The sequence below is a fragment of the Passer domesticus genome, chromosome 1, assembly GCF_036417665.1.
Source record: "Passer domesticus isolate bPasDom1 chromosome 1, bPasDom1.hap1, whole genome shotgun sequence".
NCBI lineage: Eukaryota > Metazoa > Chordata > Aves > Passeriformes > Passeridae > Passer > Passer domesticus.
Window position 1 is genome coordinate 75589650 of NC_087474.1, and position 21757 is coordinate 75611406.

The window sequence follows — 21757 nt, forward strand, 5'->3', positions numbered from 1 at the left end:
CCTAGTACTTCCCATTGGCATGCACCCAAGCCCTGCTTGTTCCAGGTATTAAAACTGAGATGGCAGCAAGGTTTCCCTCTCTTGTTCCCCCTCTCTGGGGGAACACAGCTGCCCCAGATGGGCAGTGGTGGCACTGGGGACAGCGATGTGTGTCCCATGCCATCCCTGGTGGTTAGGGCTTCCCAGCAGGAGCTGTTCCCTGCCTCTGTAGGGAGCAGGTGTGGCCAAAGCCCAGACCTCGGCATGTTTAGCCTCAAACATTCTGAGTATTGCTACAGGAAATGTGTGATCAGAGGAGAGGGGACCCTCAGAGGTGGGGCAGCACTCCTCTGAACCAAGTTGTCGCTCTGCCTTGAGGCTCCTGCTCACTCCACCTCCCACCTCATCTCCTAGAGGAGGTCTGTGCAAAAAACCATGCAAAAATCATGTTTACATTAGAGGTGGGCACCAAGAATAAAAGGGAGTGGATTGGGCCCCCTCGCTCTCCTCTCTTTCTCTGGTCTCACAGCCCCAGCTCCTGACCATCCACATGACAAGACCAGCCACTGGGGTCTAAGGAATGGTGATATTCTTTGTTTTCTTCCTTTGCTTTGCCCAGGCAAAGCACAGCTATCATATTCTGCTCTGTGACCAGAGAATTGATGCATTGTGTTGGCAGTGACAGACTCACTGTCATCCAGTCCCTCTAGAACCCCTGAGGTTTTCCTCTGATCTCCTTAACACCATGAAACTCTGCTTGGAAACACTTCCAAATTCATCATGGTGAAGAAAGGTGACAATACAGCAACAGCAGACACCTCATTGAATGCCTGGAAACCCATGGGAATGCTGGAGGTGGGGCCGTTCTTTCTGTGCCCTATCTCCATTGTGTGGTGGGGGACTTTTTCTGGGTGGGGACAAATGCAGCTTCCCCTGGGGGAAGCCTCAGCAAGGTGTCAGTTTCTCAAATAAGCCTGGTGCCAACACGTGCTGAAGGGAAAGTCATCCCACAGGCAGAGGGACAGGCCAAGCAGGACAGGACAGTCTACTCGGGATGCTGCACATCTGAAGGACACCATTGGTTTGGGGCCAATTGTTCTGACTTTATGAAATCACAGCTACCCTCCTGGTCCCAGGCACCAGCAGCACAATGCTCGCAGGACGAATCTTTGTTTTCGCTGAACCTTTCGACTCCTCAGGTTGCAGGTCATCCGAACTGCCAGGCTAGAGACAGAGGGATCGCTGTCTCTCTGCAGGGGCTGGAGGGCTGTGACCAAAAGGAACAGAACCAAGATGAACTCCTGTGTTTGCAGAGATCCCCAGAGATCCCCTCCCTTCCACCCTCCCCACTCACCACTGCAGATCTCATCCAGCTTCTCCACGCTTTGGAGGAGCCTTGCAGCCAGCCCTAGGCACAAAGCTCCATCAGCTCCTGCTCCCCAGCATGCTTCCAGCAGCCTGGCCCCTGGCCCTGCCCCCTCCCTTAACAGGGATGGCCCCAGGAAGGACCAGCAGACCAGGGCAGTGGAACTGAGCCAAGTGGCCCCAAGCCCAGCTACAGTGGTGGCACAGGGAGGGCAGAGACACTGCACACAGCAGGGACAGGGCAGTGCAGCAGCAGGAACAGGGGCCAGGCTGCCCAAAGGGCGTCTCCAGGGGCTGGGGCTCACCGATGAACCTGACAGCCACCTCTCGCACAGTGGCCTGAGGGTCCTTGAGGTACGGCAGGCTCTGATGCAGGTACTCTTCAGCCCTGCTCTTGTCCTTCAGCAGCTGGAGAGAGGACAAGGGGTTGGGCATGTCACACAGCCCCCCAGCAGGCTGGGGCAGTCCCTCCTGCCAGGACTCTTCATTACCGAGAGCCCTCCCTCTCAGTGGGCGCAGGGAAGGGAAAGACCCCTCGGGGCTCTGTTCCTGAGGATAGGAACAAGGTGCAGCTCCAGGCTGTGGGCTCAGGGCTGCAGCAGGGCTGGTGGGGGCTTTGGGCACAGGGCAACGCTCACCCAGCCTGCACCCTGGGGCTTGTCCTTACCAAGCACTTGCCGATCCTACGTGTCTGCTGCGTCTCCAGCAGGTGCTTGAGCTCCTTCCACTTGAGGAGCTTGGCAGCAGCAAGGAGGGCTTCCCCAGAGGCCTGCACAACAGCCAAAGCTGTGACATAGCACCGTGGCTGCCAAAGACCTCTTGGCTTTGTTCCTGAGGAGATCCTGCCTTTAGGAAGCTGGGATATGCCCTCACCAAAGCATCTAGGGGTCCCTTGAAGACAGCTCTGAGGTACAGTGATGGAGGCTCAAAGCCCTGGCCTCTGACACATGTCAGTGACAGCAAAGAAAAGTGAGGGGACACACCTATTCAGACTTTGGTGGCCGTGGGTTGCTGCCAAGCCCTGCTGGAGCAGGTAGGGCAGGTGCTGGAAATGGCCATGCCAGCTTCTCCACCCCTGCTCACACTGGTTCTGCAGGGACCTTTCCCACGGGCTGTGCTGGAGGAGCACTGCTCCCTGCCAGCAGCCCACCCCTGTCTGTGTCACTGCTCAGCCCTGAAACTTGTACCTTGGCCACACCAGGGCTCTGGTCACTCATGCGAAAGAGGAGTGGGATCAGCACACTCCTGATGTAGCTGTTCCTCCTCTTCGTGCTTCCCACCACTGACTCCAGCTGGTCTCTGAAGATGCTGATGGAGAGCTCTCGCAGCTGGCTGCACTCCTGGCAGGAAAGAAGAAAGATAAGCTTTGGAAACAGCAGCTCCCTGCCCACTGTGATGGGGTGGCTGATGTAAGGGGATATGCTCTAGGGTCAGATTCCACAGTGGGGAGAAGCAGTGCTGGGCTGCAAGGCCCATAAGCCACAAGAGCCCAGGGGAGCAGAGCCTGCTCCGAGCACTGCTCACACAGCTGGGCTGCAGGGCAGCTCTCACTGCCCAGTGCCCATCTCAGGGTCCCACATCAGCCTTACCGAGTCAAAAAGGAGCAGGAGGTTTTCCATCAGCTGCCCAGTGATGGGGCTGTCCACAGTCTCCTCTGGGTTTTGAATTGTAGTGGGTGTGTCCATCACATTTTTAAAGAACATTAGGCTCTTTATCTTGAGGTCTGCACTGCCAACCTGCAGGACCCCCATCATATCTGGCAGGAGGACCTGCATTTTTCTTGCCTGTATGAAAGACAGTTTATTTTTTGTGAGAAGATTCACACCTAGAAAACTCCTCAGGCAGCCACCAAGACCCACCATGGCAGGGAGGGTGTTTGGAGCAGCCACGTCCCTGCCTGACACCCAGACCAGGCCAAGCCAAGCCATCACACTACCCACAGCCCCAGAGTCCAGCTGGCAATGTGGCTGTCCCCAACACCACCCTGCTCACCATGTCACGCGTTTCTGACAGCACGTGGAGGACTCCAACCAGCAGGGAGGCTGTCACCAATCTAGAATACCTCTGATTGCTCTCAGTGTCAGGCTTGTCACCCAAATCCTCGGATGGAAACTCTCTGGAGGGTGGCTGCAGGAGTAAGCACAGCAGTGAGACACAGTGGCTGAGCCTGCAGGCTCGTGGCAGGGGATCAAGGCCTTTTCTGGGAACTCACAGCCGAGTCAGGGATGCAGGTGCCTTCTGCAGCAGAGCTGGGAATGTTAGTCATCCAGAGGAACCGAAGCAAGTCAACAAATACCATTAATATCTTCTCCTGAATCTGGGGCTTGTAGAAGATCTGACCCCACAGCTGCAGGGCTGTGCTGCAAGGCAGAGCACTCTGTCAGCAGGGCTGCCTTGGCCACAGCATGGCCTGGGCCAGCCCCACGGGGCTTGGCGTGCCTGGGGGCCCTGCCCAGGCAGGCAGGAGGGGGATGAGGTGCTGTTCCCCAGGAGCAGCATGGTGGCTCTGGGCTGGCTCAGCCAGCTTTGGCTGCTGCAAGCCCTGACAACACATCAGGGCTGGAAGTCTTGGTGGGATGGAGATCCCCACTCCTTGTAGGTGTCCTGCAGCATTCCTTCGGTCTGGAAGTCAGAGAGTCTCGAGGTCTCTCTCCCCACAGCAAACAAGTCCTCTGGATTGTCAGGGCCAGTACCTGTCTCCTTGTGGAGCAATGTTCAGCAGTGCTGTGACTACCTCCTCCGGGTACTTGTCAGCCATCTTCATAAGCAGGGTGTCGAAGCAGTGCCGAGTTGCTAGTTTCTGGATGTCTTGCAGGCTGTCATAGATGCAGCTCACAATCTTTTGCACCTGTAGGGAACACAGGTGAAATTGGTGCTGCCATTGAAGTGCAGCTACATCCTCAGCTGCCCTTTCCACCCCTCTCTGCTGCCTTAAGGTGGCTTCAGGTGCCTGAGACACCTGGGTTTGGGAGGGAGGGATGGAGAGAGGAGCAAGGCCTGACAGGGCTGAAGGGCAGGGCAATCCAGCCACAGGCCACTTACATCCATCAGCCAGAAGTCCGGGTCTCCCATGGCTACTTCCAGAATGTGTTCTGCCACCGTCTTGTCAAAGGCAGTGGTTTCTGTCATTACCTCCACGGCCGCAAGGATGATGTGTGTCCTCTCAGAAGGTGTGAGGTACCTTTCAAAGGGCTATGCCAGGAAGGAAGGGAGCAAAGACATGTCACACCAAGCACCCTGATGATGCTGCTTAGCTGGGTAGAGTGAGCTGTCACAGGGTGCTGGCCCTACAGAGAACCAGGGTTCACTGGGGACAGGAGGGCTGGAGCTGCTCCTAGGACACAGGAGTGCCACCCTCAGATAGTCCCTGCTTGGGGGACAGCAAAAGCTTTCTCATCAGTGAGGTCACATCAGCTCCTGTGATTCTGGGTCCCTTTGCTCACACGAGTGCCCTGGCCATGGCACAGACAGGAGTGCCACCAAAGGAGGAGCTCATTACCTTGGTATTGCGCAGGTTGACACAACGCAGCAAGGAGGTGGTGTCACCTTCTCTATGGAGCCGTGTGTTTTTCTTTAGCCTTGACCTGCCTAAGAGCGGAGCAGATGCAGAAGTCAGTAAGAGCAGCTTTGCCAGCAGTCTGGAGGGTGTCGTGCTGGGGTTCACAGACCAGCAGGGTTGAAGATGGTGAAAAGAGGGTGGAAGGAGAGCAGCAGAGAAAAGATCCTGGATGTGAGGAGAGCACTTGGGTTCAGTAGCAAATGACTGCTAGATGATACAGGAAGCATACAGAGGGGCAGTGATGGTCAAGCAGAGAGGCAGAGCTTTGAGGAGATGTGGAGGGGAATGGGTGGAGGGGAATGCAGTCCACCAGAATGTCCCTTATAATTTTGCTCACAGATGAATTCGCTGAGGTAATGAAGAGTTCTCAAAACTGTTTTCTTTTCTCTGGAGGAAGTTTGCAAAAGGAGAAGACGTCCCAGCAGCTGTCCAAGGATTGAGACCTGGATGTCTTCATAGCAGACAGTGCAATCCTTTCTAATGAAGAAGTTCCAGTCCTGTGTGAGGGAGGCAGAAGAGCAGCAGGCTGACAGCAGGCAGTTGAAGCCCCACACCCCAGAGTGCGTCCAGGGCTGGATCCCTGATGAGTCCAGGATTTACAGAGCTATCATCCCAGAGCAGTCAGCTGGGCAGCAGCCCTGGCAAGGGAGAGCAGCTCGACCTGTCTGGAGAGTGCCGTAGCCTTACCTTCTGTGAGGAATAATGGCACAGGAAACGGCTCAGCATTTGAATCCTCCCCAAGGCTCTTGACCACACTTCCTCTATCTCAGAATTGGTGAAGTCCAGCAGCACCTGGGCAGAGAGAAGCTGCCGGTGAGCCCCGGAGCAAACACCTGCTTCAGCAGCAGCAGGGCAACTCCAGCCTGTGTGGGACTTGCGTTATCCCTCAAGGCTTCCTCTGGCCTCGAGCAAAGCCTATAGCAAGGCTCCTGCCCCTGGGCTCCCTTGTGAGTCTGGGACAAAGGCCCTGGGCCAACCATGTGGCCATGCAGGAAGACAGGTCCACCCTCTGTGCTCCTGAAGGAGCCTGGTGACAGCCTGCTGACAACCCCTGTTTCCACATTGGAGGTGGGCATTGTCCTACAAGGCAGTGGTCTGGGGGAACACTCATGCATGAGGGGGTAACACCTCCCCTTCAGGGTGAGGAGCAGCCCTGGGACCCCCATCCTTTGCACATGCCATACCTGCAAGATGTTCTGCAGCTCCTCGCCGATTTTGGAGACAGGAGAGCTGAGCACTATTGCCCTCAGCATGGAGTCCATGCTTCTCAGGGTCTGCAAGGAGGTCAGAGAGTGGAGGCAGTGATTCTTCACCTCATCTGAGACTGATCTTAGCTGTCAGTGTCAGGGAAGGATGCCCATGCTGCCCAGGAGAGACCTAGGAGCTGGCAGTCTGCTGTGGACAGAGCAGCCTGCAGCATTGGACATGGCTGGGCCCTGAGAAGGGATGGAAGGACTAGGGCAGGAAAGCAAAGCTGACACCCTACCCTGTCTTGGACTCTGATCATGGGGCAGCACAGGGTGGCCAGGAAGCAGCCCAGAGGGACTGGGAGCTCCCACAGCTCATCCAGAACTTACATTCTTTAGGAGGAGTTTTTGATGTCTGTTTAAATGAGAGTGTGGAGGAAGCCAGAAGACAGTTCTGAAGCATGTCTCTAGGAGGCTTCTCTTTTTTTCTTCCAGCACCACTTCCACTGTCTTGCTGAAAGAGAACGCCTAGCTGGACACTGGGAGCAGTGCCTGAGGCCTTTTGCAGAGGGATGCTGTCCTCTGGGGAAGGGTCCTTGGGAGGGATGGGCAGGTACCTCAACATTTCAATGGCTAGCATGGCCACCTGCCGCAGCTCTGTGCTCAGCTGGTACCAGGGCTCATCTTCCAGCAGCACCTGCAGAGCACAACAGAGCTGCCACCCAGCAGCTGCCAGCACCCAGTGCCACCAGACCCTAGCTCTGCCCAAGTGCTGCTCTCACAGGGTGCCTGTGCTGGGGGGCCTTGCCCTCTTCCCCTGAGTACTGCGTGTCCCCTCACCTGGATCCTCTCTACCAGGCTGTATCTGCGGCAGAAGTCAATCAGGCGCCGTGACGAGCCAAAGAACGCGGTGCTTATGCACAGTTCCATGATTTTGTAAAGAAACGTGATCTTGCATCTCACATCCTGGCGGCCAGGCTTGTTTAATAGACAAACAGAGAGCATGAGAACGGGGGACACATGGCCAGCAGGACTGGGGCTCTGAGGGGCAGCACCATGTGGAAGCAGCAGTCCTGTCCAGCCAGAACCCTCCAGCAGCTGAGTCTCTGCCAGCAGATGCTGGAACAGTCACTGTCCAGGTGGCCACAGTTACCTGACCGAGGTTACTGGCAAGGATCTGGATGGATTTCACAACTTCCTCTTCCTCTCTGGACATGTGTAGCCAGCTGGCATCTAAAAGGGGGGTAGAGCAGGGAGGGCTACTGAAGGTCTGGCAACAGGAGAGAGCAGAGGGAGATCTGCTCTTTGCCCAGCCCCACACAAGTTCCCCTGGCATGGCCTTCCCACGTAGCCCCTGCCTGAAGGGTTTCCAGCAGAGGAGCTGCCATGCTAGAGCACGGCATAGTGGGGAAAATGCCAGTGCCCCAGGCTGAGGAATGTGCTGGCAGACAGATAGGAAAAGCTCAGCGTTCCACAGCATTGCTCCCTCCCACCAGCCAGCTGCCCTTCACTGCCCACACCATGAAGCAGGAGCTGGGGCCCCTCCTTGGGAGAGGCTGTGCTGGGCCCTGAGTAGCCCCAGAATTCAGGCATCACAGCCACCCTCTAGGACCCTCGCTGCCAGCATGCCAGGGAAACATGGTCCTGGCATTGTGCAGGATGTGCTGGCAGCCCCCACCCTGCTCTGTCCAGCAGGGCCCCTTCACTCACTCACTCACTCACTCACTCACTCACTCACTCACTCACTCACTCACTCACTCACCTGTCTGCAGTGGATCCACCACAATCATCTGGCAGGGCTCTGCTGGAGAGCTGTTTTTCTGGGGAGCACCATCCTCCACCCAGGCCATCCTGAGCTGGGTAGGGTGTGCCTCCTCTGTTCTACAGGAGAAAAAATGAAAAGTGGGAAAGGGACAAGTGAGAAGATTTGGGGAAAGATCTCAGCATGACAGGGACGGCTGAGACGGCAGGGAAAGTTGGGCTATGCTTGGAAGCTCCTCACCTTGAGCTGTGGAATCTCATCCTATCCCATCATCCTGCTGGACATGGCAGCTGTACTGACCAGCTGTTCTCTAGGTGGGGTGTCACAAAGGGCCCCCACCTGCCCCTAGCACTGTTGCAGTGTTGGTAGGAATGGAACCAGCCCCTAGCTATGGGTGGTGGCAATGAAGAAAACCATGCTATGTATTTTTACATCATATATTTTTAAGTTCACCTTACTTAAAAAAACCAAAAAACAATAAAACAAACAAAAAACCCACTAAACAAAAACCCACAAAACTTTATTATTATATAGTTTAAAAAAATGAAAGACTGTATAGGGGTAACATTGGGGGGTTCTTCCTAAGCTTATTCAGTGACAAAAATTCTTGAGTCTCTGAGATTTGCTTTTTTAAACTCACAGTAGTTCACTGAACTGTTATACATCTTGTAAACAATACTCAGTTCTTACTATTAATTTTTCTAATAGTTGCAATTTAAGTAAATGCCTAAGCCTAGTACTTCCCATTGGCATGCACTCAAGCCTTGCATATTCCAGATATTACAGCTAAGATGATAAAAACATTTCCTTCTCTGAGACGAACATATTCTTATACTGTAGGTGATCATTTAAAGCTCCTCCTGAGGGCTGTAACTCCTGGTGCTAGAGACATCTTTGTAAAAGAGCAAAAGAATTCCTCCCTAGGGGGAAAAAAGATTTCTGCAAAAGCTGTGCAATGCAGTATTTTATTGCATCTGTATACCAAAAATATTGCAGTATTTTACCTACCAAAAAATGACAAACAATGTGCATTAATGAAGGTGCTAAGTCTTCCTGAAGGGTAACTGCCCTTCTCTGCAAATTATTATGCTGCCTTGGCTTAATGTATCATCACAGGATCATTGTATAGTTCTGGTTGGAGAGGTCATCTAGTCCAACTCACTCATCAAATGCAAGGCAACAGTATGAACTCAGAACTTTGAAAATCCTGAAGAGTCCACAAAGACACCATATATCTGCCATAAGATGAAAAAGGTTGTCTTTATGTGATTGCAGAGGTCCTTATGGTCTTTGGCTGTGCCTGTGACATGGATAACAGTGGGGGCCTGGATACCAGTCTGCCTTGCTGTGAAGCCATTCCACAGCAAAGGAGAAGAGCTGTCTGGAACAGTTCAGTTACATGATATTAAATCAATTAACTTAGTTTGACAAAAGGCAAAAGTAAATAGAGAATACATCTATTTTTATTCTTTCTACTTAGTTTATTGATATTTTCAGTAGGTTTCACAGATCTAAAATATTGTATGAAAATTATTTTATTTTACTTGTTTACCCATATATTTCTCCTTCCTTAAAAGTGTTACGATATATTTAAAGTTGTCTTGAGTACATTTGTTGCCCTTCCACTAACAGCCATAATTCCCCATCATGGCTATCATTAATGGGAAAAAAATCATTTCAAGAGGACTTCATAATGTTGCAGTGAGTACAAAGATGAAATACTTTTAAAATTGTCTTGTAGTTTGTTTCTAGACTTGTTCTTTCTGACGAATACTTCATAGTCTTTGCCTTTCAGAAGGAAAGGGAGCCCTTTTAAGATGACATGGGAGATAGAGGACAGAGATGGGGCTGACTAGCCCAAGCTACTTCTTCATGGGGAGAGCAAGGCAATGAGTATCTACAGTACAGCTGAAGAAGGGTCTGGCAGTGAGAGACCCATCTTTGAGAACATGAGAAAGGTTTTGGATGGAGCCTGGCACGAACTTGCAAGGGGAAGCCTGCTCACTGTGTGTGTATAGCCCCTGTCAGTCCCTACAGAGCAAGGAGGGCAGGTGGGGATGGTGCCCTGGCAAGGTAAGGCCAGGACAATGCTGCTCCCTGGGTGATCATCAGGGCCTTCCTGTGTATGTAGATCTCCACAGGATCTCGGCTGCCAAGAGTAAGCCTATGCATGACTTTGGTTACATGCTGCAGTAGCAGGAATTTATTACTGCATCACCCTTGGGATTATTATGATAGAAACAGAGCTGTAGCTACTGGTCTGAGAACAGTGTTTGTTTACTTCAGGTGCAAAGGATGTGCTCACTGTAGCTAGAAGTGACTGGCTCAAAAGTCTTTAAAGTTTTCATTTATCACAAAAGACTGATGAGTGTGTTCTCCTTTTTGCTTTGTTTCCTCCAAAATACAGAACAAGTCTCTGTTCCATACTCAAAATATCTCTGGAGACTGAAACTGGCAGTCATAGCATTTATCTTCCCTGTGTGGCCCCAACTTGCTACAAAAAGCCACCACTGAAACAACACAGGGCTATCCAACCAGGGGAAAGCAATATAGGATTTCATACACAAAAACATTCTAGAAACTCACTTCCAGCTGAGATTATTTCAGACCATACCACACTGAAAACTAAATGCACAAGATATTTCCTTGATGTTTAATTTGTCCACAATTAGTTCTTATGATAAAAGAACCACCACACCAGAAATCCTCTCTGTCTTATGCAGACAAATTCACAAACCTGCTGAAGTCCTTCTCCCTGGGAATTAGTTTAGTCCTATATTTGGGAAATGCTCGCTATGCTAAAGAAGGTGTCTTTGTGGATAAGCAGTCAGACTGGTCCTAGAGAGGGTGTCTCTGTGGATAAGGAGACAGACTGCACCTAGAGTGTTCAGAAAGTTTAACACTTGTCTTCCTGTTCATTTATCCTGTAGATTAATGTGCCACTGCCTGAACTTCTTGTAGATCATAACATGGCAGCAGAGGAAATCTGCTGTGAAGTTCCTGGAGTGGTGAGCTGACTGACAGCAAATAAGACATCTTTGTGGTTTCTTTTCCCTGAGGTTTTAAACAAATTAATTTGCCTAGTTTTCACTATTGCTTTTTCCTTCACGTCTTCCTTACAGGAAGATAAGCAGGCAACTTTCTTACTTTATCAGTTTGTAAATATGGAAATTAGATATACACATATTTTTTACAACTTAGTACACACAGGGGAAGTGTATGTCAAGTAATGCTTAGATGAACCAAGTTTATCCCATCTGTTCTTTAATTGTTTGCTTTCCTTGTTGCATGTCCCTTTACTACTAGAAAAGAATGGGAGAGAATGCTAATTTGGGATATATGGAAAATCCCCAAAGAGTGGAACAGTGCTTTTCAGAGGGCCAGGTCATGCCAGTTTGCTTGGTAAGAAGGGCAGGCATTTACATTATAAAGCAGAGCAAGCATCTAACAATGCATGAAACATTAGGGGGTTGCAAGATAGTATTACTCATTTGCTTAAAAAATTGAGTTTGTTTGAAAATATTAAAGGACTAAGGTGGAAAACTGGTCCCACTGGAATCAGTAGTCTGTTCCCGGCTCTTTCTGTAGAGCCAGAACTTCATCCTAGATCTCCAGGAGGCAAAGCCTCTCTCTTTATAGCTGCAAATCAAAGTACTTCTAATTCCTCGTAATTTACCTAAGATTACAAAGAGGTGTGGTTACCCTAATTGGGATCTGTATTTCAATCCAAGTATAAATTTCAGCTCTAGAGCCACCGCAAATTTAAATTTTTAGAAGATAGACTTTTCCTACTCTCTGAATATTTTTCTTAACTCTTCATAGGCACATTAGTTTTTACCAAGAGTGATATACACTAGGTTGGGAGAAGAAATCATCAATATTAAAGACAGCAAAATGTTTGTATATTATATATCATTCTGTAATTCTACAATTGTAGGGAGGACAACCATGTAGTCATACCTAGGAATAGCAAATAATACTTATCTGTCAGATGTTTAAAAATGAAATATTTTTTTTTATCCTCTAAATTTATTCCAGATAGAAAAGACAGTATCTTGCATTTGAACTGCATCTAACTTAAAGTGATAGGGCCCATTGATATTTCTTAGACAGCCTCTCTCTGAAACATTAGAAGGTTATTATGGTTTACATAGAGCTGCTTTCTTTTTCTATTTATTTCCCTCCCCATCAACCTGCTTTTAGACCAGCCTAGTACTTGCACATACATAAAATCATAATGTATGAGTTATTACAAAGTGCACTACCACTGGGCAACCACTGCTGTAGAACTACCTTTTACAGAAGCAATTTTTATCTTTTTTTCCCATCTTTCAGGTACCAGAATATCAGCTTGAAACTTATTTCATCTCATCAGTGATGTCCCTGCTCCAGAGTTACCAATCAATACTCACTTTAGCTCACAGCTTGTCTCAGACCCAGCAGGCTCTGGAAGATCCTCTGGCTACTCAGACATGTGGCAAATAATCAGAATCCTTGAACAACACACATAATTACATAGCATATACCAGTTGCCATGTTCTTTTGTTCCCTTCATTAAATATTGTCCTTTTATTTTGTCAGATACCAGGTACCAGGAATTGAGTAGACCAGTTAGCTGGTCTTCAACAGTTTCAGGTTTGTGTGGCTCCAAAAGAGAGAGAGAGATATTTTAACAGAGGTTTGAAAGTTCTTACTTGTATTAAAAAGTCTACATGAATAACTGTCTACGTGAAGAAAAAGGGGTAAAGTTTGTCCTCAAGGTGGCAAAGTCAATATTTTTGCATTGCCTTTAATACTAAATATCAGTTATTTAATTAGTACATAACCATCTCACTCTTCTTCAAATGTCTTGTTCTCTTGCAAATGAGTATTCTCAATAGTAACATTTCAATACGAGTAGACAATTATTGTACCTTTTGAAAATGTTAGTTTTAGGACAAATTTCAGTCCAAACACCACCTCTGTGCAACTGACAATCTCTTTTACCACCTTCCACTGATTTAATCCATTGAGACACATCACTGCTCATTAAGTATCTGTATCAGCCACTGGGACAGGCGGCTGGTGTGGCTTACAGCCAGCAGCAGCCAGTCCTAAAACCACATCATTCCTGAGCAGATACACCTTTTCTGCACCTCTTTTTTTGTGTGTTTTTCTTGCAATTGTTGTTGGTTTGGCTTTTTGGTGACGGGGGAGTTGTTAATGCATTGGTTTCCAGCAGCATCTCGTCTCTGTTCAGGCTGTATAAGGAAAGTCAGCAAAAGTGGGATTAATGCAGGATTTATCCCAGTGCTGGTGCTTCCAAGAGGTGCCAACAGGCTCAACACATTCTAGACTCCACCACTGTAACAAAAATGCCTTTAAAAATTCCTGTACCTGCTCACTCATGGAAACACCTTTCCTAAAAATGAGTCTTCCTGGTTCCAGCAGGACTGATCATTTGAGCACTGAGAAGACTGCAAAAACCAGGCTTAAAGAATGTTCAGTGATCTTCAGCAGCAGCTTTACCTGAATGACTAGGACTACCAAAACCCGCCTACTCCTAAGGTTGCTGTTTCTGCACAGACTACTTAGGAAGGACCCAGAGCACTTGGACAATCTCACTGCATCAGCCAAAGGACAGGATTCAAACATACAGCTATATCATAGGCAGAAACACTGCAGCCTTGAGATAATTTTACTCATTACTCTAAAAATTAAGGTAATTATTACTATACAAGGTGATTAGTCCTGACTGTGGTCTTTGCAAAATATTTTCTAATGTTTGTTATTCAGAGGATCACAGTCTTTCTGATATCATATACTCTGTGCCACATGAAGTTTCAGGCAACTCATTTACAGCACCAATCCTTTAATTTTGCTTTAGTCAAGATTATATAGGAGGTATGGGAGAGATTGAGAAGGTGAGCATATGATATTAAATAAGGTCATTTTGAGTTAGGGCCTACATCACTGATATCAATGGTGCCAGAAACTTCTGTAAAGCAAACACAAATTTTTTTTAGTCATTTTTATGGATCCACAACAAAAATATTCTTACCCTGTTTTTCCTCCTTTTAGAAATAGCCAACATCCTTGCTGTGAAACAGCACCTTCTTACTCCTGGAACTGCAATACTTGGACTCCACTGCATGATAGCCTGCAGAATATTCCTTCCCCTGAAAGGCTGTCAGGACCTTTTTTTGAGTAACCATGAACTGGAGAAGCAAAAGACTGTTTGATATATTGTTCAGGTGGCTTGAAATCAAAGTTATACTCTTATTCCTGAAGATGTCTAACTAAAAGCATGCAAGTGGAACACTATGGGCAAACCTCCAGCTTTGAAGCAGTTCCTGTTTTGTGTTGGAAATTACTATCTAGTGGTATGAAACAAGATTATTGGAGAGGATTAAATTCACTTATATATACAAACAATAGCAAAAAGATCCTCCAAAAAAACAAGAAATATTGAGCAAGATGAGGAGTTTTATTTGGAGTGTTTTGTCATTTTCACAGTGATGAAGAGTACGTGGGATCTCAGGAGTGAATGGCAGTTCAGGGAAGTGAGTTAAGGTTTGCTTCAAAATGCTAAAGAAACCAGTTTTCAGGCAAAAAGGCTCATCCTGGCAAAGACTTCTCTGTTTGCTCAGGGCCCCCCAGGGATAGCAGCACTAGGAGATAAGAAAAGCTTTCTGGGTCCCAAAGACAATAGAGTGTGGGTGGAACATTAAATCAGTTTCAGTACTCAAAATAACTGGGATGAAGAACAAACAGAAATAAAATGATAGCAGAAAGTAATGTTTTCCAAAACTTTACCATCCAACACTACACAATTGACTTTACTGCAAAAAGCCTTGCCAAAAATCTGATAGTGGCTAAAGAACTCCAGATGATTTCACGGTCTTTTTTTTTTTACTATGATTACACCAAGAGGCTTGCCATGCAATCCGGTAATAACCTTGGCTACTGCTTTCTAAGCTTCTCCCTTCCTGCTAGTCAGGCTTGCTGTAAAAATGAACTAGAAATAGATATTTTATTGTTCCTCCAGAACTAAAAAATAAATAGGAGTTTCATAATTCATTATAATTCTGGCTTTCAAACTCTCCTAAGATTCATCTTAACCACATAGTGAGCCTGTATCAAAGTCTATTGCCATTTACTGCCCTTTTCTGGAAATGAATGATCCCAGATGTTTTCAACTGCCTTGGCAGGAAGTAAGAGTGAGCAGGGCCAAGGAGGCTCCCCAAGAAGACTGGGCTTTACTGTATTACACAACACACACAGCCTGCATCTTCAGTAGTGGAACTTGGGTACCAGTTTTAGGTCCCAGTGCAGTATCAATACACGTGACAGTGCATATCTCATGTGCCAACATAGTAAGAAGCAGCATTTTAAATTTTTTTTTTACTTCTTCAAATACCATCTCCAGTTTGCTGCAAAGCCCAGCAGGACATTCATGTCTGGAGGAAAGCTGGCAGATGGCAGGAAGATACCCTGCTGCTGAGGCCTAACAGCACCTTCTCAGGGAAACACATAACTACAACCTCCCTGTGAATGATGCGGATATCTGGGATGTGACAAGGACAAAGGGAGCAGATGCACATGGCACTGTACAACACTCAGAGCTCAACAAGGTGTGACGAGAATTGCTAACAGGGGTTTCCAAGGTTTCCAGGAGAAGGGGAAAGCCTTGTTTTTAGGAGCCACTTTTGTTTCCAGAAGTGGGGTGGAGGGAAGAAAGATCTTCATATGTATTTCTGGAAACCAGCTCACCAAAACTTTGAAAGAGTTCATGATCCAAGTCTGAATTTGACTTTAAGATAAAGATATTTCAAATACTAAAATTAAAGGACGATAAAGCAGGCAAATGTCAGAAAACCCGCTCCAAAAATGACCTTTAGAAGAAGAATAAGCCAAGAGTGTTGTGCAAAGGGGAGTAGGGGGTAGAGGTGGAAGGCAAACTTACAAACCTCTCACTAAGTATATATAAAAATAACTAAAGAAAATTAATGCACTGTTAAGCAATGTCAAGCAAATATATAACTGAACTTTTATGCAGCCTCTGTGCACATTAATGCAGAGCTCAAGACACTGCCTGCTATTTTATATCCTCTGGAACAGGTCTAATTTTTATGTCCTTTGGAACAGGCTAACAGGGAACTGAAAATAGTTCTTGCTTGACTTGTCAATATAAGTAAAATGTCCACAGTTGTAAATAGAGCCTGATTCAAACACCAATGGGAAATCTTTGCTTGCTGGGAACTTGAGAATGCTAATTCAACGAGTAGCCTGTAATTGCTCTCATAGCACTTCCCACACCTACCTATAAGAAATCAAATGAGTTTTATATTACTGGCATTTGCCACCTCCTGAATTTGCTCCTCCAGATGCAGAGTTCTCAGCCATTCATCACTGCATCAACAAGTGGTAAGGGTTTACTCTCATATCTAACAGTTGTGTCCACCAGAAAGCCTGATCTGTCTTGGCAGGTTATGTTTATATAATTAATTTTTATATTTATATAATTAAATTTTATGTTTATATAATTAATTTTATGGTCTTTTAAAAGTGACTCCTGAAATATTAGCCATTCTTTAGCTTCCTCTGCCAACAGTTCTCATAACTGGTTGTGCCTCTTCACCCTTCCATCTTGAACTGAAGGGCAATACCCACTAATATGTGAGCAAGTCTCACCCTCTGCTCAAGAACACTAACAGTTCTTGAGTGTCCTCCCTGTCCCTTTCCAGAAATGCGGCATAGCTTAATTGCAACACAGTGATGAGCTTTCTGAGAGAAGTGCCCCAATGACACCAAATCCAGTTATCATTAATTTTATCCTTTCTAAAGCTCACAATCACACAGCTCCACGTGTGTGCAACACAAGCAACTTGGTCCCATTCAAAAATTCCTACATTTGCCAGCCTCAAGGCCTTAGAAAAATGAGCTTTGTCAAGGATATTTCCCATCTCCCAATACTAGCTCCTCACCACCCACAAATTCTGAGGTCACCGTGATTGCTCTGAGGTCCCAAATAGAAGGAATTTTCTCTTAATCACCACCTGCCACAGGTCATAGTTGTTCAAACTCTTTCTTTATACCTACCAGATGACCAGTCCTGTGATGCAATCTGACAGCTGGGCAATTTGGTGCAGACTCTGGACCTGAACACAAGGAACCACTCCAAAAGGTGTGGCAGTACCCAGACATCCATCCCAAGTGCTGGAATACAGGATGGCATCACAGGCAGGCAAGGGTAAACAACACCTGATCCCTCCAACTGCCAAACCAAGGGTTTGTAGGTACCTGGCTTTCCCATTAACTTGGCCTGCTAAGTACATCAGACATGGGATAGCACATCCCTTCAAAATGCCCACTTTGTCAAATGGCTTCAGTAGAGCCTGCTCACCCTGCTTTTACAACCTGTTCAGTTTTTGCAGTAGAGGCAGCTTAGATATTCCAGCCCATGGGTCCATATATGAGCATACCAAGGTATTTTTCTGGAATGATCTGGATCACTCATGTTGAGGGATGTGCCATTTACTACTCACACCAGACAGCCACTGTTCATATAGGAGTCCTTTGCAGGCTGGATGTAAAGCTGTGGCACTTCTCCTGTGTTTTGAGGTGTCAAATCACAAGAGAACTATAAAATTTCTGAAAAAAAAATTGCATTCCATCCCAATATTCTCTTAATAGAACAATGTCATCTGCAAAGGCCAGTTATGTCAAATGTGTCTAACAATGCTGGGACTCATGCCCTTCCTCCTCCAACTTGCACAGCAGAGGGCCCACAGACAAGAATACATTGGGCAACATTAGATTATGATTTCTAACAGCAACCTGAAAGAAATGGAGGCTTTAAAATTTCCAGGCTATAGACAAGTGGATTCCTCCTACTCTCCTCCATACACACCCCTCAAACAATTTTTCAGAAAAACTGACAATGCTAGATCAATTACAGCTATTTTGAAACATGTGCTAAATGCTGTGAACAGATTTACAGATGAAAAAGAGGTAGAGAGGTTTAAAGATATTTCTGCTATTTCCTAAATGTAAATATTTATAGCAACATTTAAAATTTGAACTGAATTTAATAATAAAGTTTTAAAAATAAAACCATATGAAAAAGAAACGTTGGATTATGTTTTTAAACTCCTTAGCTCAGCCAAGAAATCAAGCACTATCCCAGTTCTACCCTTGGCTGCTTGTAAAAAACTTTCCAGTACTTTGCTTTCATAGGAGAAAAAAAAAGAACAACCACATTACTCTTGGCCTAATTAAAAAAATAAATAAATAAAAATCTGCAACATTTTAAAAAAGAGAAATTTAATCTGCCTAGACTTAATGGTGAACCTGGCCCCAGAGGACCTAAGGGATTTTTTGGAGTGAAAGAAACAGCTGGGAATGCAGGTAGGAATCCAAAAGCCCCTAGGGTTAGTTCACAAAGAAGAGCTGTGGCCAGATGTGCTTCTCTTATTTTGTGTCCTGCAAGAGACAAAGGCTGTAAGAGGTAAAGGGGCAATTTGGGTAGAGGTCTCTCTGGCTTAACCAGATGCCATGGTCTTGGAGGCAATGTTCACACTGAATGAGAGCCATTTCTTATGGAATACTTTCAACCTCTATTTACCATCAATTTAACCATTAAATGAGATGCTTTAGGAGTGGAGAGCTTTGTATACAGTATGGTACTTATTTGTAATCAAATAACAGTACTCAGCAGCTGTTTCCATGTATTTACTGTTGTAGCTGTGCTGCAATGCCAGTACTCATTTAACCTCTGCAAGAGACTGAGTTTGTCCCATAGTTCCCACCACGCAGGCAGATTATGGGATGTGTCCCTAGTCATTTCCCTTGGTGACAGAAATGGCACAAGCATGCCTGTTGAAGGAAAGGGATAGAAAGATGCTTTGTGTGCCAGCAGCCTTTGCAGTGCCAGGGAACCCTGCCACTACCCCTTAAGCATCTGCCCTATGGTGATTAAATGATAATGACCTCAAAGCCCTAAATGGGGCAGTTAGAGACACAGTTTGGTAGTGGATTTGACAGTGTTATGTTAACCGTCAAAGATCTTAGAGGTCTTTACTGTCCTCAGTGATTCCATGACTTGCATGAGGAGGGTGCTGCACATACTGGAGAGTCCAAGAGAAGGCATGCCCTTACCCAGTGCTTTGCTGTTCTATTTCCACTGTCCTCCTAATCCTCACTGGTATTTCTCATGAGTATGTGCTACACTTGGATCCTCCTCAAATTTTACACTAGTACAGTTTCACCCTGTCTCAGAGTCACTCTTGGTCAAAGCAGCAGGAACTGGTCTCATCTTTTTTGGCCATGTAAAAAAAAGTATTTTTGAGTGTCGCATTATTCTGAGAGCATTACACAGCACATAAATTCTGCTCATCTCAGAATAGCTGAGGATCACAGAAACTCAGCAAAATAAATTACTCTTTCAGATTTATATTATAGAAATGTATAAGAATTGGAACAACCTCAACCCAAAAACCAACCAAATCCCACCTTCTGCCTAAATACTTACAATTTGGTAGTAATTTAAATGTTGCTATACTAAGTCATATTGTGGCTATTCTGTAAATCTCCCCACCCCTCTTCCATAATGATAGGGCTGGACTATTAATTAACCACAGCAGTGCAAATTTCCAAATAGCCTAAGACAGACAAAACTATGTCTTGAGCACTGCTGTGTTGTGCAAACCTCATGGTGCATTACACACTTTGGGCCCTAACCAGCAGCTATTTCCCAACCTCAAAAGGAAGGACAGCAAATTCACAACATCAAGGCCATTAAATCAGTCAGTAAAACCCTCATGACTGAATTGTTATCCTGCTCAGAGCAAAGACCTGCTCTCTAAAGAGTTGAGCCTCTAGTCAACACACTGGGGACACATTTGCCATTGAACAGAGTGAGAATCATCTACCCCGAGGCACAAGGAGGAAGCAAGAGGCAGCAAATTCACAGGAGTGGCTGGAAAGTACGAGGCTGCCGATGAGTACAGCCAGCTCAGCATTCTTCCTGAACAGGGAAGTGCTTACAGCTACAAGCTGAACCAACAGGTACACTCAGGCTTTTCAACAACAAGGAGTTACTGTCTCAGCAGCAGAGATCATCCAAAGTTACCAGTAATTCTTTTTAAAATGCATGAATGCAGTTCATTCCACCTTTGGTGCAGAAGAGCTACAGATCTTATGAACATCCTGCCCCAAATGCACAGCAGCAGCCCCCAACTCATGCCCGTGCTTCTGCTACACCCCACTACAACAAACCAAAGCTTTTCTACTCTTCAAGCCCCAGGCAAGGCTGTCCTAGCCCCGAAATGCTGAGCACTGCTGCACAGTCTCCACACTGCCCTGATGGGTGTGCTCACCTGTCATGCCTCTGCCAGCTGACGTCCCGATAGGGATGCAAACAGAAAAAAGAGATTCTTCCAAACTTCCTTCCTCAGCACCTTTTGATGGTGGAGGAAAACTCTCCACTTATCTCTTTAGCATCCCACATTAGTAGTGCCCTCCCCCACCTGCTGCTACTCTGGCTCAGCTGCTATTCACACCCTGGGCACCATAACTTCTGTGGTATCATCATCTATTCTGGTCACTGTGAGAGGTCAAAATGTTGACTGAGCAGTAAGAAAAGCAGTATGCAAAGATGGAGCTTTAAACAATGTAACAGAGATGCCAGGAATGCCGTGAATAAGCCCAGTATGCTGTGGAGTGTGCAGGATTTCTCAGCCCATGCAAACTGCAAGGGTGTGTGCACCCAAGAGTGAACATTCCTTTAGTAATGACCAGCTTTATTTTTACTGTAGACCCTAGGAACCCAGTCTTTTAAAGCTGTAGAATCAGTCTGGGATTCTATTAAGCAGGTTTTGGGTTTTTTTCTTACAGAGTTGTTTCTCCCTAGCAGTCAGAAAGCCTTTCAGACATTGACTCTTCCTCTGTGGTACAGCTAATAAACTCAGCTGTAGAGAGAAATCTCCAAAGCTCTGAAGATTCTCTAGAAGACAGGATGCACTTTCTCACCTACTTTCTGTGGAGGTCTCCAACACTGACCTGTAAGAGTCCCAATAATTTCTTAGTCTAGTAACTGAAGATACTTTATATATATGGCAGAGATTTTATACACAGCCATCATCTTCAGGAAACACTGGAAATGCTTCTTAGACCAGAGACTAAACTTCATCCAGAGACAGCAGGATCAGAACATGTACTGTTCCTTACTGCACAAAAGAAGCACTCTACAAAAAAATTAGGCAGCATAATTAACAGTGACTAACATTTATGCCCATCATCTTTTTCTATCTATAGGAACTAAAATTCATAGAGCAGCAGGGTTCCTACAGAGTTCATGGCTAAAAGGAGGTATGTGCTTTGAACAACTTAAGGGAAGAAATTATTTCAGCTACTGGCAAATTATACTAACAGTTTTGTCACTAATGTGCTGTATACAAGTATAGCATGTCACTGAAGCAGTTGTATAAAACCATACTAAATTCTTGTAACTGATTGATCATTGTGCCTACCCAGGGGTATCTGCACTGTGTGTCCCAGGGGAGAGGACAGGACAGCCTCCATGTATACAAGTCACTTTCTGCGCTGCTGAAGTGGTATCAAATCACTCTTGTGTCCTCTAATACTGTGGTCATTCAGTCCTGCTCTGGTTTCTCAGCTCAAATAAAAGGAGTCAGCAGGATGCCAGCAGCCTACATAAAACCGATGATAGCAAGGTGTCATGCAAGCACTGATACACTGCTGTGGTTTTCTCAAGCTAGGCTTTCAGGAGCCAACAGAAGAGGCAAAAGGATATTACAAGAGGCAATTGTTCAGGTTTTGAAATATGTTCCTGTGCCACAGTTGGCCAGGAAGTTTTTTGTTCTGCTCACTGTCCAAAGTTGCATGGATGTGTAAGGTAGAATC

The 21757-nt window shown here is 46.3% G+C and overlaps 1 protein-coding gene and 1 long non-coding RNA gene across 2 annotated transcripts; both read right to left on the bottom strand.

Moving 5' to 3' along the window:
• Nucleotides 1–268: 268 nt before the first annotated feature.
• LOC135303422 (maestro heat-like repeat family member 5) lies at nucleotides 269–8245 on the bottom strand. The gene is made up of 20 exons (XM_064425232.1): nucleotides 8093–8245; nucleotides 7853–7971; nucleotides 7244–7323; nucleotides 6931–7068; nucleotides 6708–6787; nucleotides 6481–6604; nucleotides 6088–6177; nucleotides 5591–5695; nucleotides 5241–5400; nucleotides 4844–4932; nucleotides 4387–4536; nucleotides 4038–4192; nucleotides 3557–3704; nucleotides 3337–3471; nucleotides 2934–3128; nucleotides 2532–2684; nucleotides 2012–2113; nucleotides 1650–1752; nucleotides 1334–1387; nucleotides 269–1246 (listed from the first exon to the last, which is right to left on the bottom strand). Exons 1-20 carry the CDS (start codon nucleotides 8110–8112, stop codon nucleotides 1098–1100), a joined length of 2349 nt encoding a protein of 782 aa, XP_064281302.1. The 5' UTR covers nucleotides 8113–8245; the 3' UTR covers nucleotides 269–1097.
• A 4157-nt stretch (nucleotides 8246–12402) lies between these two features.
• LOC135303432 (uncharacterized) lies at nucleotides 12403–20350 on the bottom strand. Its single transcript, XR_010364916.1, has 3 exons — nucleotides 20212–20350; nucleotides 13893–14018; nucleotides 12403–13092 (listed from the first exon to the last, which is right to left on the bottom strand). It is a non-coding gene; the product is annotated as an uncharacterized LOC135303432 (long non-coding RNA).
• Between the last annotated feature and the right edge of the window lie 1407 nt (nucleotides 20351–21757).

Coding starts and splice junctions, on each gene's coding strand:
- LOC135303422 (XM_064425232.1), bottom strand. CDS start 8,112: ATGAGATTCCACAGCTCAAG. Junction 5,696..6,087: donor AGCTGCAGAACATCTTGCAG/GTATGGCATGTG, acceptor CTCTCTGCCCAG/GTGCTGCTGGACTTCACCAA. Junction 1,753..2,011: donor GTAGGATCGGCAAGTGCTTG/GTAAGGACAAGC, acceptor TCCTCTCTCCAG/CTGCTGAAGGACAAGAGCAG.